General features: G+C 33.5%; 6 protein-coding genes across 6 annotated transcripts in view; 1 reads left to right on the forward strand and 5 right to left on the reverse strand.

Annotated features, from left to right (window-relative positions):
- The window catches only part of LOC109327879 (histidine protein methyltransferase 1 homolog), a 4,534-nt gene extending 1,541 nt beyond the window's left edge, over positions 1-2,993 (reverse strand). Inside the window, exons 1-5 of the mRNA XM_019561053.1 lie at positions 2,882-2,993; positions 2,665-2,790; positions 2,525-2,590; positions 1,946-2,012; positions 1,503-1,603 (exon numbers count right to left, since the gene is read on the reverse strand). Coding sequence (XP_019416598.1) covers positions 1,503-1,603; positions 1,946-2,012; positions 2,525-2,590; positions 2,665-2,790; positions 2,882-2,908 — 387 coding nt within the window. The 5' untranslated portion in view covers positions 2,909-2,993. The remainder of the gene's footprint in view (positions 1-1,502; positions 1,604-1,945; positions 2,013-2,524; positions 2,591-2,664; positions 2,791-2,881) is intronic.
- LOC109327876 (serine hydroxymethyltransferase 4) overlaps positions 1-6,316 on the reverse strand; it is a 24,222-nt gene extending 17,906 nt beyond the window's left edge. Inside the window, exon 1 of the mRNA XM_019561051.1 lies at positions 6,300-6,316. The gene's annotated coding sequence lies outside the window, so the exon portion shown is untranslated. The remainder of the gene's footprint in view (positions 1-6,299) is intronic.
- On the reverse strand, positions 4,031-5,620 carry LOC109327874 (probable xyloglucan galactosyltransferase GT14). Its single transcript, XM_019561048.1, has one exon. It carries the CDS (start codon positions 5,618-5,620, stop codon positions 4,151-4,153), a length of 1,470 nt encoding a protein of 489 aa, XP_019416593.1. The 3' UTR covers positions 4,031-4,150.
- On the reverse strand, positions 6,746-9,872 carry LOC109328314 (receptor-like kinase TMK4). Its single transcript, XM_019561725.1, has 2 exons — positions 7,496-9,872; positions 6,746-7,412 (listed from the first exon to the last, which is right to left on the reverse strand). Exons 1-2 carry the CDS (start codon positions 9,783-9,785, stop codon positions 6,910-6,912), a joined length of 2,793 nt encoding a protein of 930 aa, XP_019417270.1. The 5' UTR covers positions 9,786-9,872; the 3' UTR covers positions 6,746-6,909.
- On the forward strand, positions 14,070-16,324 carry LOC109327264 (crocetin glucosyltransferase, chloroplastic-like). Its single transcript, XM_019560329.1, has 2 exons — positions 14,070-14,454; positions 15,019-16,324. The coding sequence occupies exons 1-2, from the start codon at positions 14,148-14,150 to the stop codon at positions 16,101-16,103; spliced, it is 1,392 nt and encodes a 463-aa protein (XP_019415874.1). The 5' UTR covers positions 14,070-14,147; the 3' UTR covers positions 16,104-16,324.
- LOC109327469 (xyloglucan endotransglucosylase/hydrolase 2-like) lies at positions 18,560-20,092 on the reverse strand. The gene is made up of 3 exons (XM_019560627.1): positions 19,782-20,092; positions 19,162-19,355; positions 18,560-18,994 (listed from the first exon to the last, which is right to left on the reverse strand). The coding sequence occupies exons 1-3, from the start codon at positions 20,070-20,072 to the stop codon at positions 18,631-18,633; spliced, it is 849 nt and encodes a 282-aa protein (XP_019416172.1). The 5' UTR covers positions 20,073-20,092; the 3' UTR covers positions 18,560-18,630.

Genomic DNA, 21,798 nt, shown 5'->3' on the forward strand with positions numbered 1-21,798 from the left:
GTACCAATATATGCTTTATTTAGGTTTATCTTTATAATCAACTTCAATATGAACTATCAATAATCTTTACATAATTTCTCTCTTGTAGACTTGTAGGCACGATTCCAAGTTTATGGGAAAATCTTGTACTGAGTTAGATCTAACTTAAACAATGTAGCTTATCAACATAAGGCAAATCTGTAAAATACGAAAAATCCTAGAAATAAGCTTGATGGCATCTAAAACATCAGTGTCTACAATATGATATGAGCAAAAAGTATGACTAGATAAAACATGAAATGAGAACTAATGGCTTAGGGTCACTGGTTTAGCATGAAAAAGAGGAAGCCAGTCTCAAAAACATCCTAGTCTCTTCAAAAGACTTTATAGCATTGACTACCATTGTTATTCTTGTATAGAAGTTTTAGCACATACCATAAATGATATGGATGCAATTACTCATAGATGGCAGTAAATTTTCCACCAAAAGCTTGACCTTCTAAAAAATTGAACACTATACTAAATGCTTACTGTGAACAAACTAGTCATCTCCTAGGTAAATGCAAGACTAGGATCTATACAACAACAACTAAGCCTTAATCTCATTGGGTAGGGTCGGCTACATGGATCGAAGAACGTCATAAGCTCTATATAAACTTTGTTCCTTGACAAAACATTGATCTCTAAATCTTTATAATCATTGTACCTATGGTTTTTCTTGACCTCCCTCTTCCTCTTGAAATTAGACTAACCTTCATTTGATCTCTCACCTTATCAGGGCTTTTAACGATCTCCTCCACACATGTCCAAACCATCTAAGGCACGACTCTACCATTTTTTCTACAATAAGAGCTACTCCGACTTTCTCACTAATACATCATTTCTAATTATATTTTGTCTAGTATGCCTACGCAACATGCTCATCTCTACTGCATGGAGTTTATTCTCTTGTTGATATTCTACCACACAACATTCAATCTCATACAACAATGCGGGTGTTATAATCATGTGGTAAAACATCTCTTTAAACTTGAGTGGCACATTGTTGTCACATGACACTTGAAACATTCTGCCATTTCATTCATTCTGCTTGAATCTTATGGTTTACATCTCCATAAATTTCTTCATTGTGTAGTATGATTGACTCAAGATACTTAAATCTAGGGACTTGTGGTATGATATGATCTCCAATTTTTACTTGTATAGCAAGGTTGGTCTGCCTCTTGCTAAAATAAAACATTCCAAGTCATATGTCTTCCTATTAAATATCTATGTGGTTGCAAAAGTAGCTTAAATATTCAGTTTAGGACCTAGATACGTAAGATTGTGAGGACTGAGGACCAAAGCAGGTATAATATAAGCCATTGTGATTTTATTTTCACAAAAAATAAGCAACCTGCCGAACAGTTATTTACCAAAAATATACAGAATAACCCGATATGGTGAACCAACTCTCAAAAACTTAAGCAAATCAGTGAACACATGAGAATTATAGATCTAACGCCCGGAAAAGGAAAGCTCACCTCTAGTACTCGCTTCCCGCCAAATGAGATAAAATCACTTTTGATATCAGACAGTAGAGCTCTAATTAGATCAAGTGAACCTTCCCACAGCTTCAATCCTCCTAGAATACACAATTAAACATTTTTCAGCCAAAATGAACCAAAGTTACAACTGCAACTGCATTAAGACCTCTTTGTTTGAGCTGGAAAAAGAAAGTGATTCTACAAAAATGATTTTTTAAGAAGCTGAAAAAATATATTCTATTCTCTTTCAGCTCTTTTGCAGCTGTTTTTTTTTTTTTTGTAAAAAACCCAACCAAACAAATACGCATGTATCAGATTTGAATTACTTACTTTTTTTATCAAAATAATCACCTTCTTATAATAAAAAGAACCTTAAACAAACAGGTCCTTAGTCACTGAATAAAACAATAGAAATGCGAGGAACAAAATGTGAACACCACCTTCATATTTTCCAGGAACTAAATCTGAATTGGATAAACCAAAAACTTGTTGAGTATTCACCCGTCCCTGAAAATTAACCATACAATAACTAAACTCCACTATAATGAAGTTGGATAAACAACAAGACGTTATTTCATAAACTTCTCCTCTGATAAGCTTATTGAGATTAGCTAAAATAACTTATAGAAATGTCATGGACTATTTTCATAAGCTATTTCTATAAGGTTGTTTTCATAAGGTGTTCTCATATGCCCAAATAATACCTGTGTAAGTTCTCTTAGGCTCCCTTCTTTAGCCTATGTGATAGCTTAATTAAAAGCTTATTCAATAATGTATGTATGTATGTATATATATATATATATATATATATATATATATTCTTTCTAAATAAGCAAAAAGAGCTTATTTTCAAATGCTTATTTGATGAAAAGAGCTTATAGGAAGTCATAAGCTGAAAAAAGTTGCAGTGTAAACTCAAATAAGAAGTGTATAACTTGTAAAGCATTATACAGGAAGCAATAATTACTCCATACAATTATAATAATGTGATAATTATGGAATAAAGAAGGAAACTTGACCTTAAACAAAGTGACCCCATCATCTATATTGACACTGTCCACATTGTGATTGAAGGATGAAGGAACCTAAAAACGAAAAGCCATTTTAAAAATTAAAAAAGCAGCGATCGAAGGAATGATTAAGAGAAGAAAAGAGTAACCTGAGAGGCGTGAACTTCAACGGTAGGAGGAGGGGGAATAGAAGGAGGTTGTTGTGAAGAAACATCATCAAAAATTCCGAAGGCAGAAGTAGAAGAGAATAATTGAAACGTTTCGAAACTTGGTTTCTGAGTAGAAGTAAATTTAAATAAATAAATAAATAAATAAAGAAGAAGAATTGAGACTGATAGGGTGTGAAGTGAAGAGTGAGAGAGTTACCTCAGACTCAGAGTTAGTGGCCGCCATAGTCTTTCAACTTATTTTGTGTCAAGCTTCTTCTTTTTTTTTTTTGGAAATTCAAATTATTATTATTTCTTTCTTTTTGGGCTTTTGGGATGACAATTTGTATTTTGGGTTAGGACTTAATAATCAAACATTGGCACTAACTTGTGCCCTATCCTTGGGCTATCTCATATGCACAAGACCATAAACCCTATGAGTTTCCAAGCTTTCTTGGGTTGAACCATTTTGACATGTCTTCTTATACTTTTCCAAAAAATATTTTAAGGCTAAAAGATTGTTAAACTACAAGAAATGCATATCTACAAGAAGTATTTGGAGCGGCTGAGTTAAACTAAAACAATAACATAACCATTAGGAATGAGGGAAGGAATCTTGCTTCTTGTAGCCTTACTTGTGACACTTGTCCACTTTCCCATTTCTTTATTTGTAACACGACTTGCTTTTTTGAAGGAAAAGTAGTTGGTGTGACCCTTGTTATAAAAAACCGAAATAGGAGGAGGGTCTTTATGGTAGTGATTGAATGGGAATGAGAGGACACATATCCTCAATTATAGGGTCTACTAGTTCAATACATGTCTGTGGTCACATCTCATATGTGACTGTGACATGTGACATGTGACTATACTACACTTACATGCCATGCAAATTTCATGGTTTCAATATTCACTTGCCTGGCCCTGGTACTGTCAATGCAGTGTTATGTTACATTGTAGATATCATTCACATGCAACCCATGCCCATGTCTCATCATTTCTATCACTCCTATTAATACTTCATTCCTCACAAAAGGGTGCTGCCATTTACCACAGACCACAGTAAAACTCGTGTCGGCAGGACAGTAAATTTTAGATGACTTGCACACAAGGTTTAAGATGACATTGTTGAACTCATAAGATGCTAGGAGATTCATGCTTTTTATCATACATTTCTCTTTCTTTTGTAAAGTTACTTTGAATTCCTTATAACATAGCAACCGGATTTGTGGGATACAATAGTTGTTACACACTTAACACAACTATAATTTTACTTTCACATTCTTGGTAGAACATGACCAAATATATATTATTAGACTTGTCATTTAAAAAAACAAGATATAAGCCAAAAAGAAAGCAGAATGATTGAATATTGAATGAGAACAACCAGAACAAAAATTAAAATGATACCAGTTGGGATTCTATGAATGTAGTTGTGGTTAAACTGTATATGACCATGAGTTCATGACTAACATAAAAAACATGTCTTACTTTAACTATGATTATCAGAAAATGTATACTTATAATGATCTTCATCTGCAAAACCAATGCTAGGATCTCTCCCATTCCTCATTGCTTCCCTCACTTCCTCTATCCTTTCAAGTATCCCTTTTACTGCTAAATCAAAAGCATCTTCAAACTTATCTATCTTTGACTTATGATTTGCATAAATTATATTTGGAATCAGCTTTATAACCTCCTCTCTCATTGCAACCGCCTCATCTTGTGATATTCCAATCAGCACCTTCTCCACATTCACATTCCACTCTTTAACATCCTTCACTGGAATATACACAGAATACTTAGTCCTATTATTTGGTAAAAACCATTTATATTGTGAATAAGCAGTGCCAGGATGAAAGAAAACAGGAACACAACCACCCAACATTGAATCAAAGATTGATCTTCTTGTGTATGAATCACCAGGAGGCTGCAAACAGAACACAGAATTTGAAAACACCTTCATAACATTAACAGGGTCATCACATTTCTCTCCACTACCATAGCTGCAATTTATGAATTTGCAAGCACTAGAACCTAAACATTGCTCTATAACTATTCCCCTTATAGAACCCTTAAGTTCAGGCCTTGGAGCACCGGTGAAAGTAAACAAGTAAGGCCTTTCTTGAAGCCTCATTTTACTTTGCCATTGCAAAACTTCAGTTTTGCTTGAGGGATGAAAAGAAGTTGGGTATGGTATAGCATAGTCATTTTTCCATGAACTTGCTTCAACTGCTAGCATTGACATGTTCATTGATTCAGGTAAAAATCTAAACTTGCTACCCCAATATGACTCATTATCGAATTGTCTCCTTAAATCCCAAGAAATCCTACCTGAAACAAGAAAATGATCCATACCCCACATTTTCTTCCACTCATCTCTTTTCACAAGCCATTGAAGTAGTTCTTTACCAGAAGAATCTCTTATTGTGATATTAGAAACCCAAAGGAATTGACTCACATCAAGACCAGCATAGTAAGGCACAAAGATTGCATTAGCCAAAGATGAATCATTGGTCAAGCACTCATATTTTTTCATCTTGTTGTGGAAAATCACCTCCAATGAAAATTGGTTCGTAGCATACCAAGTTGAAGTAGAAGTGCAACTAGTGTTGGTGAAAAGACCTTGAATGTTATGAATGTTAGGACCAAAACCAAGGTTTTCCATGTAAGGACACATGTTGGGTGTGTCAGTGCCTCTAGTAAGGGAATTACAATTGTGAAGAAAGTAGTAATTGAAGCTTGTAGGAATCTCATGAATGTAAACATAGCGGCCAGTGCAAAAATCAGTGATGGGGTTTACTTGATTATTGTTGTTGAGTAAGAAAGTAGGAGCATTGTTAAAGGAAGAAGAATAATGAAAGCATAGAAGTAAAGTGAAGAAGAGAAAAGAGAAGAGAAATGCAAAGCATAGTTGGTGATGATAATAGCAGGTTCTAGTCAACATGGTTTGCTTTTCCATTATGAGTTATGAGTTATGAGTGAAAAAGTGAAGTAAATGAAATATAAGGTTTTGGAATGGGGAAAGGCAATAGGCATTAAAAGTGAACAAAGGTGGGTCCAATAAATGAATGATGATGAGTGGTTGTTTGTGCAATATATCAAAATTCAAAACCCATAATTTTCATCAATTTTTGGATTGGGTGAGACCCTTTCATTTCAACAGCCTTAGGCCCAATCCAATAAATAAACCACTGCTGCTTCCTTTGACTGCCACCCCAACAATCACATTCATTATTACTCTTTTATCTTTATAATTCTTTCATTCTCATGGGACGAATACATTCATTAAAGTTTTTGACCGGCTAGTTTAGCTTCTAATATGCTAATAGGATTAGAGCTTAATTATTAGAATAAATTATACATACACTATAAGTTTTAATAGGATTAGGCCAATGATGATTAATGGTAGTTAGTTTGCAGATACATAGGCAAAGTAGTGAAATGAGGATCCACCGATTAGAGTTGAACTTTATGTATAGAATCTATATTGTCATGTCCAGCTTGCAAATTGGAAATTGGAATAGATAGGAATGTGATTGTGATGTAAAAGAATCTATAAAATGGGACCCAAGGCATGTGCTTTTCTAACCAAAAGTCATTTATGTATATATGCTTTTCCTTACTTTATAAAGCTCCACCGTTCAAACTTCAAACTTCAAACCCCGTAACATGCGCTCATGTTTAGGCCCTTCAGCTACAACTAACACCTCCAAAATTATATTAATATTCGTTTTTACACTTGAATCCTAGTCATAATGTGGAGTAAAACAGAAGCATCTTTAGATCTTGCACAAAAAATTCTCCATTTAGTTAGTTGCTATTGATTCACGCGCTTTTCGTATTCAATTAAAAACATCGCAACTAACAAATGCTTCTTTGCTTGGTCAGAGAGACAAGGGCCAACATTATTGTCTGCCCATAATAAAATAAAACAATCAACATTTCTATACCTCCTTCCTCGCCCAACTCAACATTAATAATCAAGTCTCTACGAATGTCACACATTTCACGCAATTATGGTAAACATAACATGATATATCACATAATCACTAATAATACTTTCCATTTAAGCACCCCATCCATACACTAAAACAAAGCTAGCTTTAAAAAATCAATAAACATTATCATATACTTATACAAATGGAGATTGCAAGAACACCAAAAAAGAAAAGAAAAGAATAATGACATTTTAAAAAATAAATAAAATTCCGTGATAAAGTGGTTGACCAAAACAGGTAGAACAAGTTATTACCGGCAATCCATTGAATCAAAAGAGTCTGCAATATTTGCAGGAAGACTTGATTGAGTTTGTGAGAAAGACATGTCATTGAACATAGATGAAGTGCCTTCATTGGCTTGCCATCTTCTTAGAGCTTGAGGAAGGCTCATGTGTAAGTCAATGTCATCACCTTCTTCTCCATTACTAGTAGGCTTCCATTGCTCTACAAGAGGAACCAACACATTCACTGCATGCCCCATATCCGGCCTTTGATACGGTTCCCGAGCAGTGCAGTGCCCTGCCAGCTCGGCTACCTTATAAATGCTCTCCATTGTTTCCTCATCCGGGTTCAGAGTTTGATCAATTGCCTTCGGGATGTTCTCTTTGTTAATCAGTACCCTACGGAACCATGAAACCAAGTGAGACCTTTCGTCCGGCACTGTATCATCCAGCGCCTTTCTTCCTGTAATCAGTTCCATCAATACAACTCCGAATGCGTAAACATCCACCTTGGTTGTCACCCTTCCAGTAGCTGGTAATAAAAACAAACAAGGAAATGAATAAAAACATAAAACATTATGACAGGCTTAATATCAAAGGCTTTCTTTTCAATACCTGCATATTCAGGTGCAAGGTACCCAAATGTTCCAGCCAACCGCGTCTCGACAGAATACTTCCCATCTGGTGCATTTCTAACCAATCCAAAATCAGCAACCTTAGCTCTCATGTCATCACCCAATAGTATGTTTGAGGGTTTTAAGTCTCTGTGAATGAAGCTTTGCTGAGCTAAGCTATGCAAATATTCCACTCCCCGTGCTACATCCAAAGCTATTGCCACCCTTTGTTTCCATGTCAAAGGTGCGCAACCATTTTCATGCCACTCAAACAGATGCTGTGTTAACGTCCCTTGAGGCATATACTCGTACACCAAAAGCCCTTCATTGCCATTTATGCAATATCCTAAAAGAGCAACCAAATGCCTATGCCTAACTTTTGTGAGAACCGCAATCTCAGCTTGGAACTCGTTCATTTTTTTACTTCCCATCGCAACAGATTCCATCTTCTTCACCGCAATTTTAGTTCCATCATGCAGTTCCCCTTTATACACAACTCCAAACCCTCCCCTGCCCAAAATGTTATTCTCACTGAAATTATCTGTTACTTGCCGAAGAACTTGGAATGAAATTGCAACATTCCCACCCTCAAAAACAGGAAGGTCACTACGGTCACTCCCCTGGCTTTGTAACTCGCTCGGAACTCCACCATATCCATTGGAATTGGAAACACTTGATACATCAATCTTAACTTCTCCTTTTCTGAATTCAGGATTATCAACCCTTCCGAATTTCCTGTGCCGGTTTTTAGCATAACACTTACAAAAGACAAACAACACGACAGCAACGAAAAATATAGCAATAATAGCTATACCTGCAATCCAACCAGGCGACAGCGAACTACTGTTGCCCACTTTCGGTGGACTTCCACCCGGTGCATTACCCGAATCTGTTGAAGGAACAGTTCCACTACCTCCCCCTCCCCCTCCAGGCTTTCCAAGCAAAGCATTCCCATCACTAGTAAGCTTCACTTTACCTCCAAATTTAGGAATGTCGCCGGATAGGTTATTATTAGAAACATCCAGAACAACAAGCTGAGCCAAACTAACCAAGCTATCTGGAATTGAACCGGTCAAATTATTACCACTCAAATTCAAGTTCGTTAAATCAGTCAAATTTGCAAACGCTGGTGAGATTGTTCCATTCAAACCCTGCTTCGCTAAATTAACTGTAACAATCTTCCCCTCAGCACACACAACAAAAGTCCAACCATTACAAGGATCATTACCTTGCCACGAATTCGCCAACCTAACCGGATACCCGAAACCCTTAGCAACCTCAAGCAAAGTATTCACCATTGGATCACAAGCTTCCCCAGGTTTTGTTGAACAAAAGCTATTAATCCCATCAAGTGTAACCTGAACACTTTTCCCAAACACAGGAACAGGACCCTGCAACATGTTATTATCTAAAGACACATTCTTCAAACTAGACATCCCCGTCAAAGATTCGGGAACAACCCCAGTTAAAATATTATCCCTAAGCTGCAAATCAAACAAACTGGAGCAATTGGACAAATCAGGAATTGAACCCGTTAACTTATTCTTATGAAGCCAAACCTGATTCAAATGCACCATCTCAGAAAGCACATCAATTCCACCCTCAAACCCAAACCCATCATTCTGGTTATTGAGCCACAGGTTCTGGATGTTAGAACCTGACAACGATTTTGGCAACGACCCAGATAATTTATTGTAAGAAAGACGCAAACTTTGCAAGCTGAGCAAGGAATCGAACATATCTGGTAACGAGCCAACAAGGTTTGAGGTTCCAAAATCGAGTTGAACCAAATTGGAGGACTGAGTCAAGTCGGTTGGAATCGTCCACGGTTTGAGGTTAAGATTCTGAGTCAAACTGAGTGTCTGCAGAGTGGGTAACCCGGAGAAGCAGTTATCTGGGATAGAGGTGAAGTTGTTAGAGTCTAGAAACACGGTTTGGAGGTTGGTGAGGTTAGAGAGAGAAGGGATTGGGCCAGAGAGAGCGTTGTTCTGTAGAGAGAGAGTGGTGAGTTGAGAGAGAGAGTTGAGGGTAGTGGGTAAGGTGCCAGTGAGTGAGTTGGAAGCGAGATTGATGGTAGTTACTCTGTTGGATGAGTCACATTTGATGCCTTTCCAGGAACAGTAAGATGTTGTTGATGACCATGAAGATGGTGTTGGTGATAGAGATTTGAGGAGTGAAGACATGGTTGTGCTGTCATCATTATTATCTGCTGTTGCAATGTTTATGCTGAAGAAGAAGAAGCAGAAGAAGATGAAGAAGAAGATGAATTTGAGTTTGGGGTGATGAAGCATTTTTTAGATTTGAGAGAAAGAGAGAGAAAGTGGTGTGTGAATGTGAATGTGTATGTGTGAGATTATTACTATTTTTGCAGACCAAAGGAAGGAGATAACCATTGAAGAGAGAGAGGCCTGGGTAATAATCAGTAATCGATGTATGGGAGCTACTATATATTTCTTTATTATATTTAATAAACCTATCCAATATATTATTTAATCAATGGGTTGGCTTTACTTGTGGAAAATAATAGTATGGAATAATTTGTTGGAGTTAATAATATTTATTTCATAATGAATATTAGGAATTACATAGAGTAGTTTGTTCGTGGAAGTGCATAAATTTATATCATCAACTATGATAAATAATTGAAATTAATAAATTTAGATCATTTTTATGCTTTTGGCTGATGGAGAATTCAATGCTAGCATATCCAAGGGTTTTTAGCGGGTGGGCATAGAAGTGGCAAAATAATTGCATCTTTGAAGTATATCATGGGATATTAGTTATGTCACAAGTAGTGTTCATCATGTACCTCCAGATTGATATAGTGTAAATATTTTTTTGAAGGAAGATTCATAGCTCAATGTCTAGTGGAGTAGACTATGAAGTGAAGGGTGAAGCTTAATTTGGATAGTAGTTATAATGTGGGTGAAAACACTTTTGGGAGACGAGGCATTATCTATAATTATGAAGGGCAATGGTTCTTGTGTTTTCCGTTAACTTTGGAATTGGATCTCTCATTTTAGCGGAACTTTTAGTAATGGAATATGACTTAAAGTTGGCTTGGAATTTGGGTCTTCAAATTTTAAAGGAATGGGTGATCTACATTATTTCTAATAAAATACACATTTGAATCGATCAACTTTCTTAAATTATAAACAATATTTGAGTTCTACTAACCGATGATTAAAATATGTTGACTGATAATATATCTAAGATTCAGTTAGAATAATAATTAATTTACATAAAGAGTCAAATTATAAAGAAATAGTAATGTAAAAGGACCATTAGTTTAAGTTGATTTTAATAGTAAATTGTTTGGTAGAATTAGAATTGAGTTGGGTTATTGTGGGCAAAATGATAGGGCCACCGAATAAGAGAAAAGAGAAAGAAAGGGAAAAAGGAGGTTGTATTTGATTGAGGGTTTGGTTAATGAACAAAGAGAGTAACATAATGTAGGCAAGTGCGTGGCCCCCACAAGTGCCAACTGTTGCTTACTACATTTCTTCTACTTTATGTTATCCCGGTATCTCTCTGTCTATAAGGACAAATTCTCTTATATTAATATATGACAAAAAATATTAATTACATATAATAATAACAATTAATTATAATTGGTTAATTATAATCCACTTATATATTTTATCATGTTACAAACAAGTTTGTTCTGGAACAAATTAATTTGCATGACTTTTTTATTATTTTCAAAAGCACATGTCGAACTCTTCCCTTACCACTTCAAAACATATCATGTTCACTTAAATTCTACTTTATTTAGAATTTTATACGTAGGAGTTCTTCTGGAAAATTCAATTTTATGAAATCGCTCTAGTACTCGAATTGTAGACTATTCCCTTTTCATAATTTTTTTTTTATCAAGATAAGTTTTTGGAGCCTTGCGTATTTGGGATACATTTTAGATGGTTCACAATTCCTGCTTTTGAATTGCTCTGAGAAGTTTGGCAAAATCAGAAGTTCCTTTGGTATATGTTTGGACTCAAACCCATATAGCTTAAGGAGACATGAAAATTTATCCATTTTTTAGTAAATTGTATATGATCTAATTAAATAGAAAAAAATGTATACACCAATATTATAAGAGTTTTTTATACTATCATTATATCACTCGAGATTTATTTTTAATCATCATTAATTTTTAAATAAAAATAATGCAAATAAGTAATGGATAATACACTGATTATGTATAAATCTTACATTAATTGTTAAATTTCTGGATTTCATTAATATTTTATAATGAGTTTGGTTACTTCAAAATTTGGAGGCACTATTAGTTTACATCATTATATAAATTAAGAGCATGAAATATTTTATTAAATGAAGCATAGGTAAACTTTTAATTGCATTGCTTATAAACTGAATTATATTAACCTTTTACTAAACACTATAATGCTACTTTTGAGTATACATATGTATGCATATGTAGATAATATTTAAATTTATATATTAAATATAAGAAAATATATAGTAGTATTATATGAGTTTAATATTACAAATTTGTTATATTCTTTACATTGGAGGCGGCACATGCAAAGAAGTTAATAATAATAGAAAGTTAGTAAATTAATGATAATGAGGATATATATACCAAAGATTGTTGGTACTCGTTATTCAATATTTTGTTTTGCATTTGGCACTCTGCCCAACTTTTATTATTGCTTTATTCTATTTTCATACAATCTTCCCTCCCTACCCTAATCTTCACACTCCTTCCCATTCAGATGTAAGAACAAAAAAATAATATTTTATAATATATGAAATTAACTCAATCCTTCACGTAAATTGACTCAAAAATCCATAACAAACCAAAATAGAAGTAAAAGTTATCAAAATAATATTTTTGTAATGATAATAATATACCAAACACTGTCCTCTATCATTCCTTTCCAGCTCAAATGACAAATACAACTAACTACACTTTTCTTGGGAGTTGTGTTATATTATTTTTTTCTTAAGTTTGATGTTATGAATTGATTACTAACACATTTATTAGATCAGAAAACACAAACATAAGTTAATTTACTAAAGAAGTGTTATTTTAAGTTTGTGTTTAGTAAATGTGATTACTAAACACGTTTCTTTAAAACATAACTTTTTAAGGTTCATAGTATGTTTTTGGATTTAGTTGATAGATCAGCTTCAAGGTCCTTTTTCTTTCTCTCAATTAAACAAAAATTATTACTTTAGAAGTAAATCCTTTTTGTAGGTTAAACATTAAGTGTTTTTTTACTCCAAACAAAAAAAGTTTATCTAAAAGAAACATTATTGTAAATAATGAAAAAATAAATAATAACACCTTTCCTTGACCCATGTCAAGCCTTAAGTTTTGATCAATAATAAAAAACAGACTTCTTCCTTCCTCCACCGCCTCACTAACTAAAAAAATAATAATTAAATATGCACATTTTTTCCTCTTTAAAGCCACATTTATAAAAGAGAGAAATTTATAGTTTATTTCCCTGTCCTTGTCTTAGCAACGTATTCTCTAATAATGTCCACGTACATAATTCTAAGTAAAATGTAGGGTCGGTTCGTATACCTTTAGGCCCAATATTGATAAAAAAATATTAACTCTTATTTATGATAAAGATATATAAAATTTGTACATATCAGTTTTTTTTGTACAATTGAAAGAAAATAAAAAAAATAGAGACTACAACAAATTAGAATTGTCTTCGTTAGATTTGGATCGCTCCAATAAGAGGAACGTCTCAAATCATCTCCTCCTCATAGAAGAATAACACTAAGATAAGCCATATAATCTGTAAGCATATTCCCTTATCTAAAACATGTTGAATCTGCACCTCCCAATCTCTAGTAAGCAAATCATGGATTTTATTAACAATGACACTGATATATTTGAACATATAACTTGTCCAAAACTATATTAATCGCCTCCAAGCAATCACTTTCCAAGAGAAATGACCGGTAACCCAAGTTCCAAGCCGAGTGAAGACCATATTCCATAGCGAGTAATTCTGACCGAATATGAGTACCATTTATTTTCTCAAGAAACCAAAAAGTCACAAACCATCATGATGGTAAAGAACACCTCCACTTCTCATCTCTTTGTCTCTCAAATTGCATATGTCATTCACATTAAGCTTCACCTTACCAATGTTAGGTACATATTAGTTTAAATAAAAATGAAGATTCAAATCAAATTTTCATGTATTCATTATTTTTAAAAGTAATTATGTAAAAATGTATATTTTGTTTTGCAAATGGTTAGAACATGTTGTAAATTTTATTTTAGTTTTCATTTATGATTGTTAGTCTTATAGGACTTGAGTTTAAAATATTTCTTATTATTTGTTACCTTCTTAATGAATCTCCATTTCGGATTATGACTGATTTTAATTATAATCAACTATAAGGAAATATTAAAATTAATAAAACTCTATTCCAAAAAGAGTGATATTGTTTTTCAATAAGGAAAATTAGGAAGTAAATAATTAAAACTTGGGATCTGCAAATTCGTCAGCACAAACGCCATGACTACCCTTGCAAATTATGACATCTACATATAAGTAAGCTTATCCAGTCTGAAATGCATACATGTCACACATTACTCCCCTATCTACCGTACTAACTCTTTGCCATTGTAGTCAAATTCTATTGTATTCACTCCTAAAAGCATGGCACACCAACGCTTTCTTCTCATAACATACCCTGCACAAGGTCACATAAACCCTTCCCTTCAATTTGCTAAGAGACTCATTACTTTGGGTGTGCATGTCACCTTTGCTACTACCATTCACATGCAACGTTGTATCAACAAAAATAAAACAATCATCCCCGGTCTCTCCATCACCGCCTTCTCCGACGGCTATGACGACGGTTTCAACTCAGCTGCTGACGTTGATGTGTTGTCCTACATATCGGAGCTCAAGCACCGCGGCTCAGAGTGTCTTACAAACGTCATAGCCTACGCTATACAACAAGGTAATGTTCTAATCAAATATTTTATTACTTACAATACACTTTTCTATTTATATCAACTAACTTTCAAATAATTCAATAACTTGCTATTAGTTGGAATATATAATTATGACGTAATAATTCAAATAAACTTATGAAGTGAAATGTTTTTCTTACTGTATTCTTATTTTTAATAATGATTGTATAAAGTAGTAAACATTATAAACTCACTGATAATTTTCTTTTGTAGGATGAAATTGAAAAATCAATAATATTTTTAGAGTATCATTACTGAATATTGAACTCGTAAAAACACACTTAAGAAAGTAGGAAGAAGATCCACTTAAGAAAATAACATAGAACATGTATAGGTAAAATAATATGGAATATATAACAATTATACCATATTTTGACTTTATAATAAATATAGAAGTATAGATTATATTTGTCCTATTTATTTTGAATAAAGTCATACTTTTTAATCTATTAATGCATGATAAACAATATAGATGTTCCTGAACAATGAATTCGGGATTGTCCTATAATTTATTCTACAATCACTTCTAATTTCTAATTTTTATTTAATAGGTAACCCTTTTACTTGTATAACGTACACACTCCTCCTTCCTTGGGTTGCCACGGTGGCGCGTGAGTTTCAACTCCCATCAGCACTACTATGGATTCAACCCGCCACCGTTTTTGACATGTACTATTTTTACTTCCATGGCTATGAAGAATACATGATCCAAAATGTGAAAGAGCCAACATGTTCATTAGAATTACCAGGGTTGCCATTTATTTTCAAACCTCGTGACCTTCCCTCATTCTTTTGGCCCTCAAATATGTACAGTTTTGCACTCCCTTCCTTCAAAGAGCAACTCGAAGTGCTTGACCTAGAAACGAACCCTATAGTACTTGTGAACACTTTTGAGGAGTTGGAACATGAGGCTCTGAGAGCTATTGAGGATATAAGAATGATACCAATTGGTCCCTTAATTCCTTCAGCTTTCTTGGATGGTAAGGATCCTAACGATACTTCATTTGGTGGTGACATCATTCATGGAACAAATGATTATGTTACATGGTTGGACTCAAAGCCTAAGTTGTCAGTGGTTTATGTTTCATTTGGTAGCCTTGCCGTGTTGCCTAAGAGACAAATGGAGGAAATTGCAATTGCTTTGTTGGATTCAAAACATCCTTTCTTGTGGGTCATAAGAGAAAATAATGCAAAGGAGGTGTTGAAGTATAGAGATGAATTGGAACAAGGTGGGAAGATAGTGAAATGGTGTTCTCAAGTAGAGGTGTTATCACATCATTCATTGGGTTGTTTTGTGACACATTGTGGATGGAATTCAACTATGGAGAGTTTGGTTTGTGGGGTTCCTGTGGTTGCATTTCCACAATGGACAGATCAAACTACCAATGCTAAGTTAATAGAAGATGTGTGGAAGAGTGGGGTGAGGGTGGATCATGAGTTGAATGAAGATGGAATAGTGGAAAGGGATGAGATTAGGAAGTGTTTGGAAGTGGTAATGGGAAGTGGAGAGAAAGGACAAGAGTTGAGAAGGAATAGCTACAAATGGAAAGATTTGGCAAAGGAGGCTGTCAAGGAAGGAGGCTCTTCGGATAAGAATTTGAGAACTTTTTTAGATGTAGTTGGAAATGGAAAATGAACCAACCTTACTTTGTTTGTTTTTCAAGTAAAAAGTCTCATCAATAATCGTGCTAATTAACCAATGTCCTAAAATGTATTGGTTAATAAATTCATCTATAGAAAACTTAGACTGTAGCACATAATATTTTCATTTTCAAAATAGAATGTATTAAGTGCCAATGTAATTTGTTTAGTGCTTCACCAATATCAGGGGTGACACAACATATTTAATAGCCTAAAGTTAAATTATATATAATACGAGGGTTTGTAAAAGAGGCCTAAAAACATGAGACCTTGTTCCTAAAGCTACTTTGATTGCATTGTTTTTTGCTATGGTTGACATGAAATGATCCAATAAAAAGTCTCTATTATAAGCTCCATGAGGGATTGGAGAAATGATATTTGAAATTGGAATCTCAGATGGAGAAGGAATCTCTTTCTTTGGGAGCAAGAGGAACTATCACAACTCTTTAAAATTATTGAAGACACAAGACTTGAAAATGATTCTAGTGATAGATGGGTTTGGGCTTCAAAAGGAGGAGCCTTAGTTGTGATAATGGATTCTTTAGATGATTGTGGGCATGTAATGTCCTATAAAAAAAATGAGAAGTTTAAGTTGGAAAATTTCTTTAGATGGTGTGCCAACAAAAGTGAATTTGTTCGATGTAGAGTATTAGGAAAGACAATGTTTGAGTTGTCATATGTATTTTATAACTTATAAATTTAATTATATATTCTAAAATTTAACTCGCAAACAACGTTAATGATAATTTGTTCTACTTTCCTAACATGCATCAATTTTAAGTAAAGTTCATAACTTTGATGGACAAATTTTTTCTACTAGGAAGGAATGCTCTAATAACTTTTGAGATTTTTGTGTACACAAGTGAACCATATCGTTCAAGTAACAAAATCGGTAAATACTAGGATATCATTCCCAGAGGACAAATCAGATCTATATTATTCTCTAAAAAGTAGATTGAGTACATATGTACAAGGATTTGAATTGATGAAGTTCATTAAATTGAGTTTATCTAAAACTATTAATTGAAAATGTTTTTCTAATGTAAATTTAAAATGGTTGGGATTGACTTTCATCATTCCTCCTCTTTGTAACTCTTAGATTTAATTCTATAAAACTTGTGAAGTTATAAAACTCGATGCAACATCTTTGAATCATCTGTATCAATTCCTTGATTACAAAATCCTCAGATAATTCATTAAATACCAATTCCTTAGATATTTAATAAATTATCTCACATTAATTCCAATGTAAAATCAATTCATATATACATTACTGTCTATCCCTAGATTGATGATATATCAAGAAAGATTATCCAGATTCGATTTCAAGTTTCACTTCCCAGTTGAACTTAGATCCAAGATGAAGAATCTAATAACTACTTAGGATCAAACATTAAGCAAAGGATAAAATTTTCAAAATCAAAATAAGTGAATAAATATTCGAATTGAATCAAGGAAATACAAGAGTTAGAAGATTACATTCAATCCCAACACTTAGAGATTTAGCCCCTCATCCTATACATTACAACGATTAAACGGTGGAAAATACAAGAGATCCAAATCAAAAAATTGTATCCAAAACTCTCTCACATTCTCTCGTGTTTCTCTCTCTAAAAAGCATGCAAAGTTGCTTGAAAACAGATGGTAACCCCTTTCACATTCGTGCAACCGTCTATATGTGATTCAAATTTTTTGCCTCTCCCTAAAATGTACTTAATATCTAGAATTTTTGAAGAAAATAAAGGTTTGAGAGTCAACTTACAAATATATTTTATGATTTTTAAACCTTCTAATTCACTTCACTATCCTCCAAAATTTAACATGCAAACAAAGGTGTATTAAAACTGAAGAGGAAGTAACAAATTGGAAGGTACATGATTATAAAAAAAGGAAAAAGGATATATAATTGAATCCGCCCTAATATTTAACAATAGTTGCAATTAATTTCTTAAATGTATTAAGAGTAACAATTTGATAAAACATAAAATGTATATATCATTATGTTTGATGATGGTGATATCTCAACTACAGTAGTTATGAGTTGCATCAGGCCGAAATATAACCCTAACCACATTTTCACAAATCAATGCAACTGCTACTCCAATTTAAAATCCTTCATACATCTAACTCTATTTCTTAATTAATATGTATGTATGCTTTAAGTACATTGATTGGATATTTAATAGTAGAATTATTGAGCAATGACATTTTCAATAAATGGAGCGTTAAAAATCTAAATTAAACCTAACATTAAATCTCGAAATGATCAATTTCTCATAGGATAAATCTAATAAGAAGGTGATACAAACCATAATTTATTTATTGAGATCAGAAAATTTAAAAGAGAAACATAAAAGGAATGAATCATGTAGAGCAAGATTTAAAATTATATAATCATAAATAAATAAATAAATAAGACAACCAAATAATTTATTTTACAAGAACCATTGAATTAATTAACCTAAACAATGAATCACCACCACCACCACTTGTGAATCGATTATAAGCTTCAGGGATTGCACTCAGCACTCAGCAGGAAGACCTTGTGGGAATCGCTTAAGATCTTTGCAGTAGTTATATATCATGAAATACTTCTGAACCCATCTTAGTCTTCTTCTACCATTAGCATCAATCTCATTGCTTTGCACTGCTTCATCAGATAAGGAATTGGAAGAGATAGAAGAGAACTCAGTGGCTTTGAAATTTCTGTAGTAAGCTATAAAGGGTGCCTTTGACCAATCAGTTTTCACCAAACCACCTCTTGTAGCCCAATCATCAGCACTCCACAAACTAGAGTAGATTCTCATTGGTTGGTTCTTTGGGAATGGAACACCAACTGATTCTGCATTCTTGAACACCCTTATGGGGATGTTATCAACCAAAAATCTGTATTTAACCAACTCCATCAATTACATTTTTTTTAATACAATTAACAAATAATATTAGAACACTATTTTATTCAAATTATCATATTTTATGTGAAGACTACACTTAAAGAAATGGTTACAATTTTAGATGTACCATAATGCTACTGTTTTATACTTGTTACTTACATAATGTGTTGTGGTTTCCAGATGATAGAGTAAGTGTGGAAGTTTCTTGTGGGATCAAACCAAAGGTAGAATTGTTGCTCTCTATTCCCTTTGCCTTGGCTAAAGACGTTTGTGTGAAGAATGTAAGGGTCACCACTTACATTACCCAAGAACTCAAAATCAATCTCATCATGTGTTGGCCCTTGTGATGACAACTGCATCCCATCATCATATGGAAATCAATAATGAGTTGACATAGAATAGAATGAAATGAAATTATGTGCACGCACCCAATATTAACTAAACTAAGTTACTAAGAACAACCCATCAGGGCTAAAATAATTTTAAATGATAAGATTTTGGATTATGCAATGTATAGCAGATGAGGACAAAGTAATATGTAGCATAATATATTAGGGTTTGCTAGGATGGTTTCTTGTGAATGTTTATAAGTTGCCTTTGAGAGGTGGATGCATAAAGTGTACTGCCATCTCAATAATGGTTGTATTTTCAAACATAGATGATATATAAATGATGAATGATGTTAGGACAATATAAAAAACTTTATGCAAACAATGATTAAATACTAATGAAAGTAATAGAAGAAGGGAATAGTTTAGTGAAAAAGAAGTAAAACTAACATAGTAAGCAGTAACAGTGCCAGCAGAGTTTCCAGAAACAAGCTTGAGTTGCATATCAATCCTGCCAAAGAGGTACTCTTTCTTGGATTGGAAGCCAGAGCCAGAAGCTTTATCAAGAGAAAGTGATAAAAGTTGTCCCTTATTGAATATCTTAGCACGGTTATCACCCCATGTTAAATCAAAATCTTGTAACAAGTTAGCACCACATGAAGCCACCATGGAACTAATAACAACTATACCAAGTACCATAAGCACATAACACCTATTGCAAGTAGAAGCCATTTTGGACATAAAAAGAGAGAAATATGATGTAAATGTAATGGAATAATGTGTTAGAAATAGAAAGAGGTGTGTATTTATATGTGTATGATGAAGAGAAATAATGATAATGGGAATATGGAATAGGTAGTGAGACGCGTGAAGGATCAAGGATGAAGGAGCCAAAAGCTGGTGCCAGCTTACCAAGTTTGAAAGCTGGAAGCTTTTGTCTTTCCTTTCATTTTTTAATTATACTTATTTGGTTTGCGTCTTATATACCAAATGATGTGCTTTAAATCAATGATTATTTGTAATAATAAAGTTTCACACTGTTTGAATATAGTAGTTGAGTTTTTAAATTATGACTTTAATTGTTTGGTTCTTTTGTTTTACTGTATAACTTTTCAATAAAACGTAAGTGTTCTCACTATTCAACAATGGAAACTACATAAATTTGCAATAAAAATTAAGTTTAATAGATTTTTTAATGTGTTATAAGGTACACATTAAAAAACTAAAAAAAATATTGATATAGACAAAGCTGACTACTCTCTATATATATTTCACTGTTGGTTGAAAAAAGCCTTAATTTCAAAAATGAAATTGTTGTGTGCATATTATCGGTGACCACCAACGGGCGTTGGTTCAAGTGGTACATGCTTGATTCCCCTTAAGCAAGAACCTGGGTTCGAGTCTTGTGGATGGAAAAATGTCTGTTGGGAGAGTTAGCCCCACTTACCTGTGGATGTGCACGGCTCAGACAGGATTGCCTCCGGTGCGAGTATATATGTAGGAAACCAAAAAAAAAAATATTATGGATGACCCACTACTTTGGTAGGGAATAATTTGATGATGGTGTTGGTATTAACCAATCATGATACCGATTAATTAATAAGACCATTATTTGTAAAAGTCAATATCTATTGATACCATTACCTCTGTATCAAACTTCAGAGTTACGCCAATGAACCTTGTTTTAGTACAAAGCGTGTATATGATTGAATTCATTCATTCTTTCGCCAAATATGCTTAACTTTCCTTTCATATAAAGATACTTTGGTGACGGCTGAGGAATAAGGGTGGGTCTCTCTAACTTTTGAAAATTTGTCGTGTAACAACGAGACTCCCTGATAATTAAAGACTTCATGATCACAAACGGATCCGACAAAAAAGTTACATGTATTCATCCACTAAAATAAAACATCAGTTGTCTCTTTAATTTGATTTTAATTTTAAGATAAATTGTATTGAAGTTAAATATATTTTTTACAAGCTAAATATGTATTTGGTTTGCATTCAATCTTGTACAAATACAACAACTACAATCCCTTTATTCCATTAAGTTAAATCAGTAATATGAATTGAAGAACACCATAGCTAAAACATTATAACGATCCATTATGGCAACAATCTTGTAAAAATGTTTGTTGTAATTTATGTTGCTAATGAATCTTGGCAAGATGCATGGTTGCATGGAAATAGAGGCGTCGCTAATGGATATTATGTATCACTTTGGCTTCATTTGGGACCCCACATAACCAGTGAGACTCACTACCAACCACAACTAATATAAAAGATTTGAAGTATGAAATAAAAAATAGAGGAAATATTTATTTTAGCCTCTCATGTTTTTTGACTTTACTAGTTTGGTCTCTTAAAAATTAGAAAACCCAAAATGTTACCTAAAAGTTCCAAATGGGTCAAATTAGTTATTTTGAACATGTTTTATATCTGATAGACCTAATTTGATCCTAAAAAT

This window comes from Lupinus angustifolius, chromosome LG15 (assembly GCF_001865875.1).
Source record: "Lupinus angustifolius cultivar Tanjil chromosome LG15, LupAngTanjil_v1.0, whole genome shotgun sequence".
Lineage (NCBI taxonomy): Eukaryota > Viridiplantae > Streptophyta > Magnoliopsida > Fabales > Fabaceae > Lupinus > Lupinus angustifolius.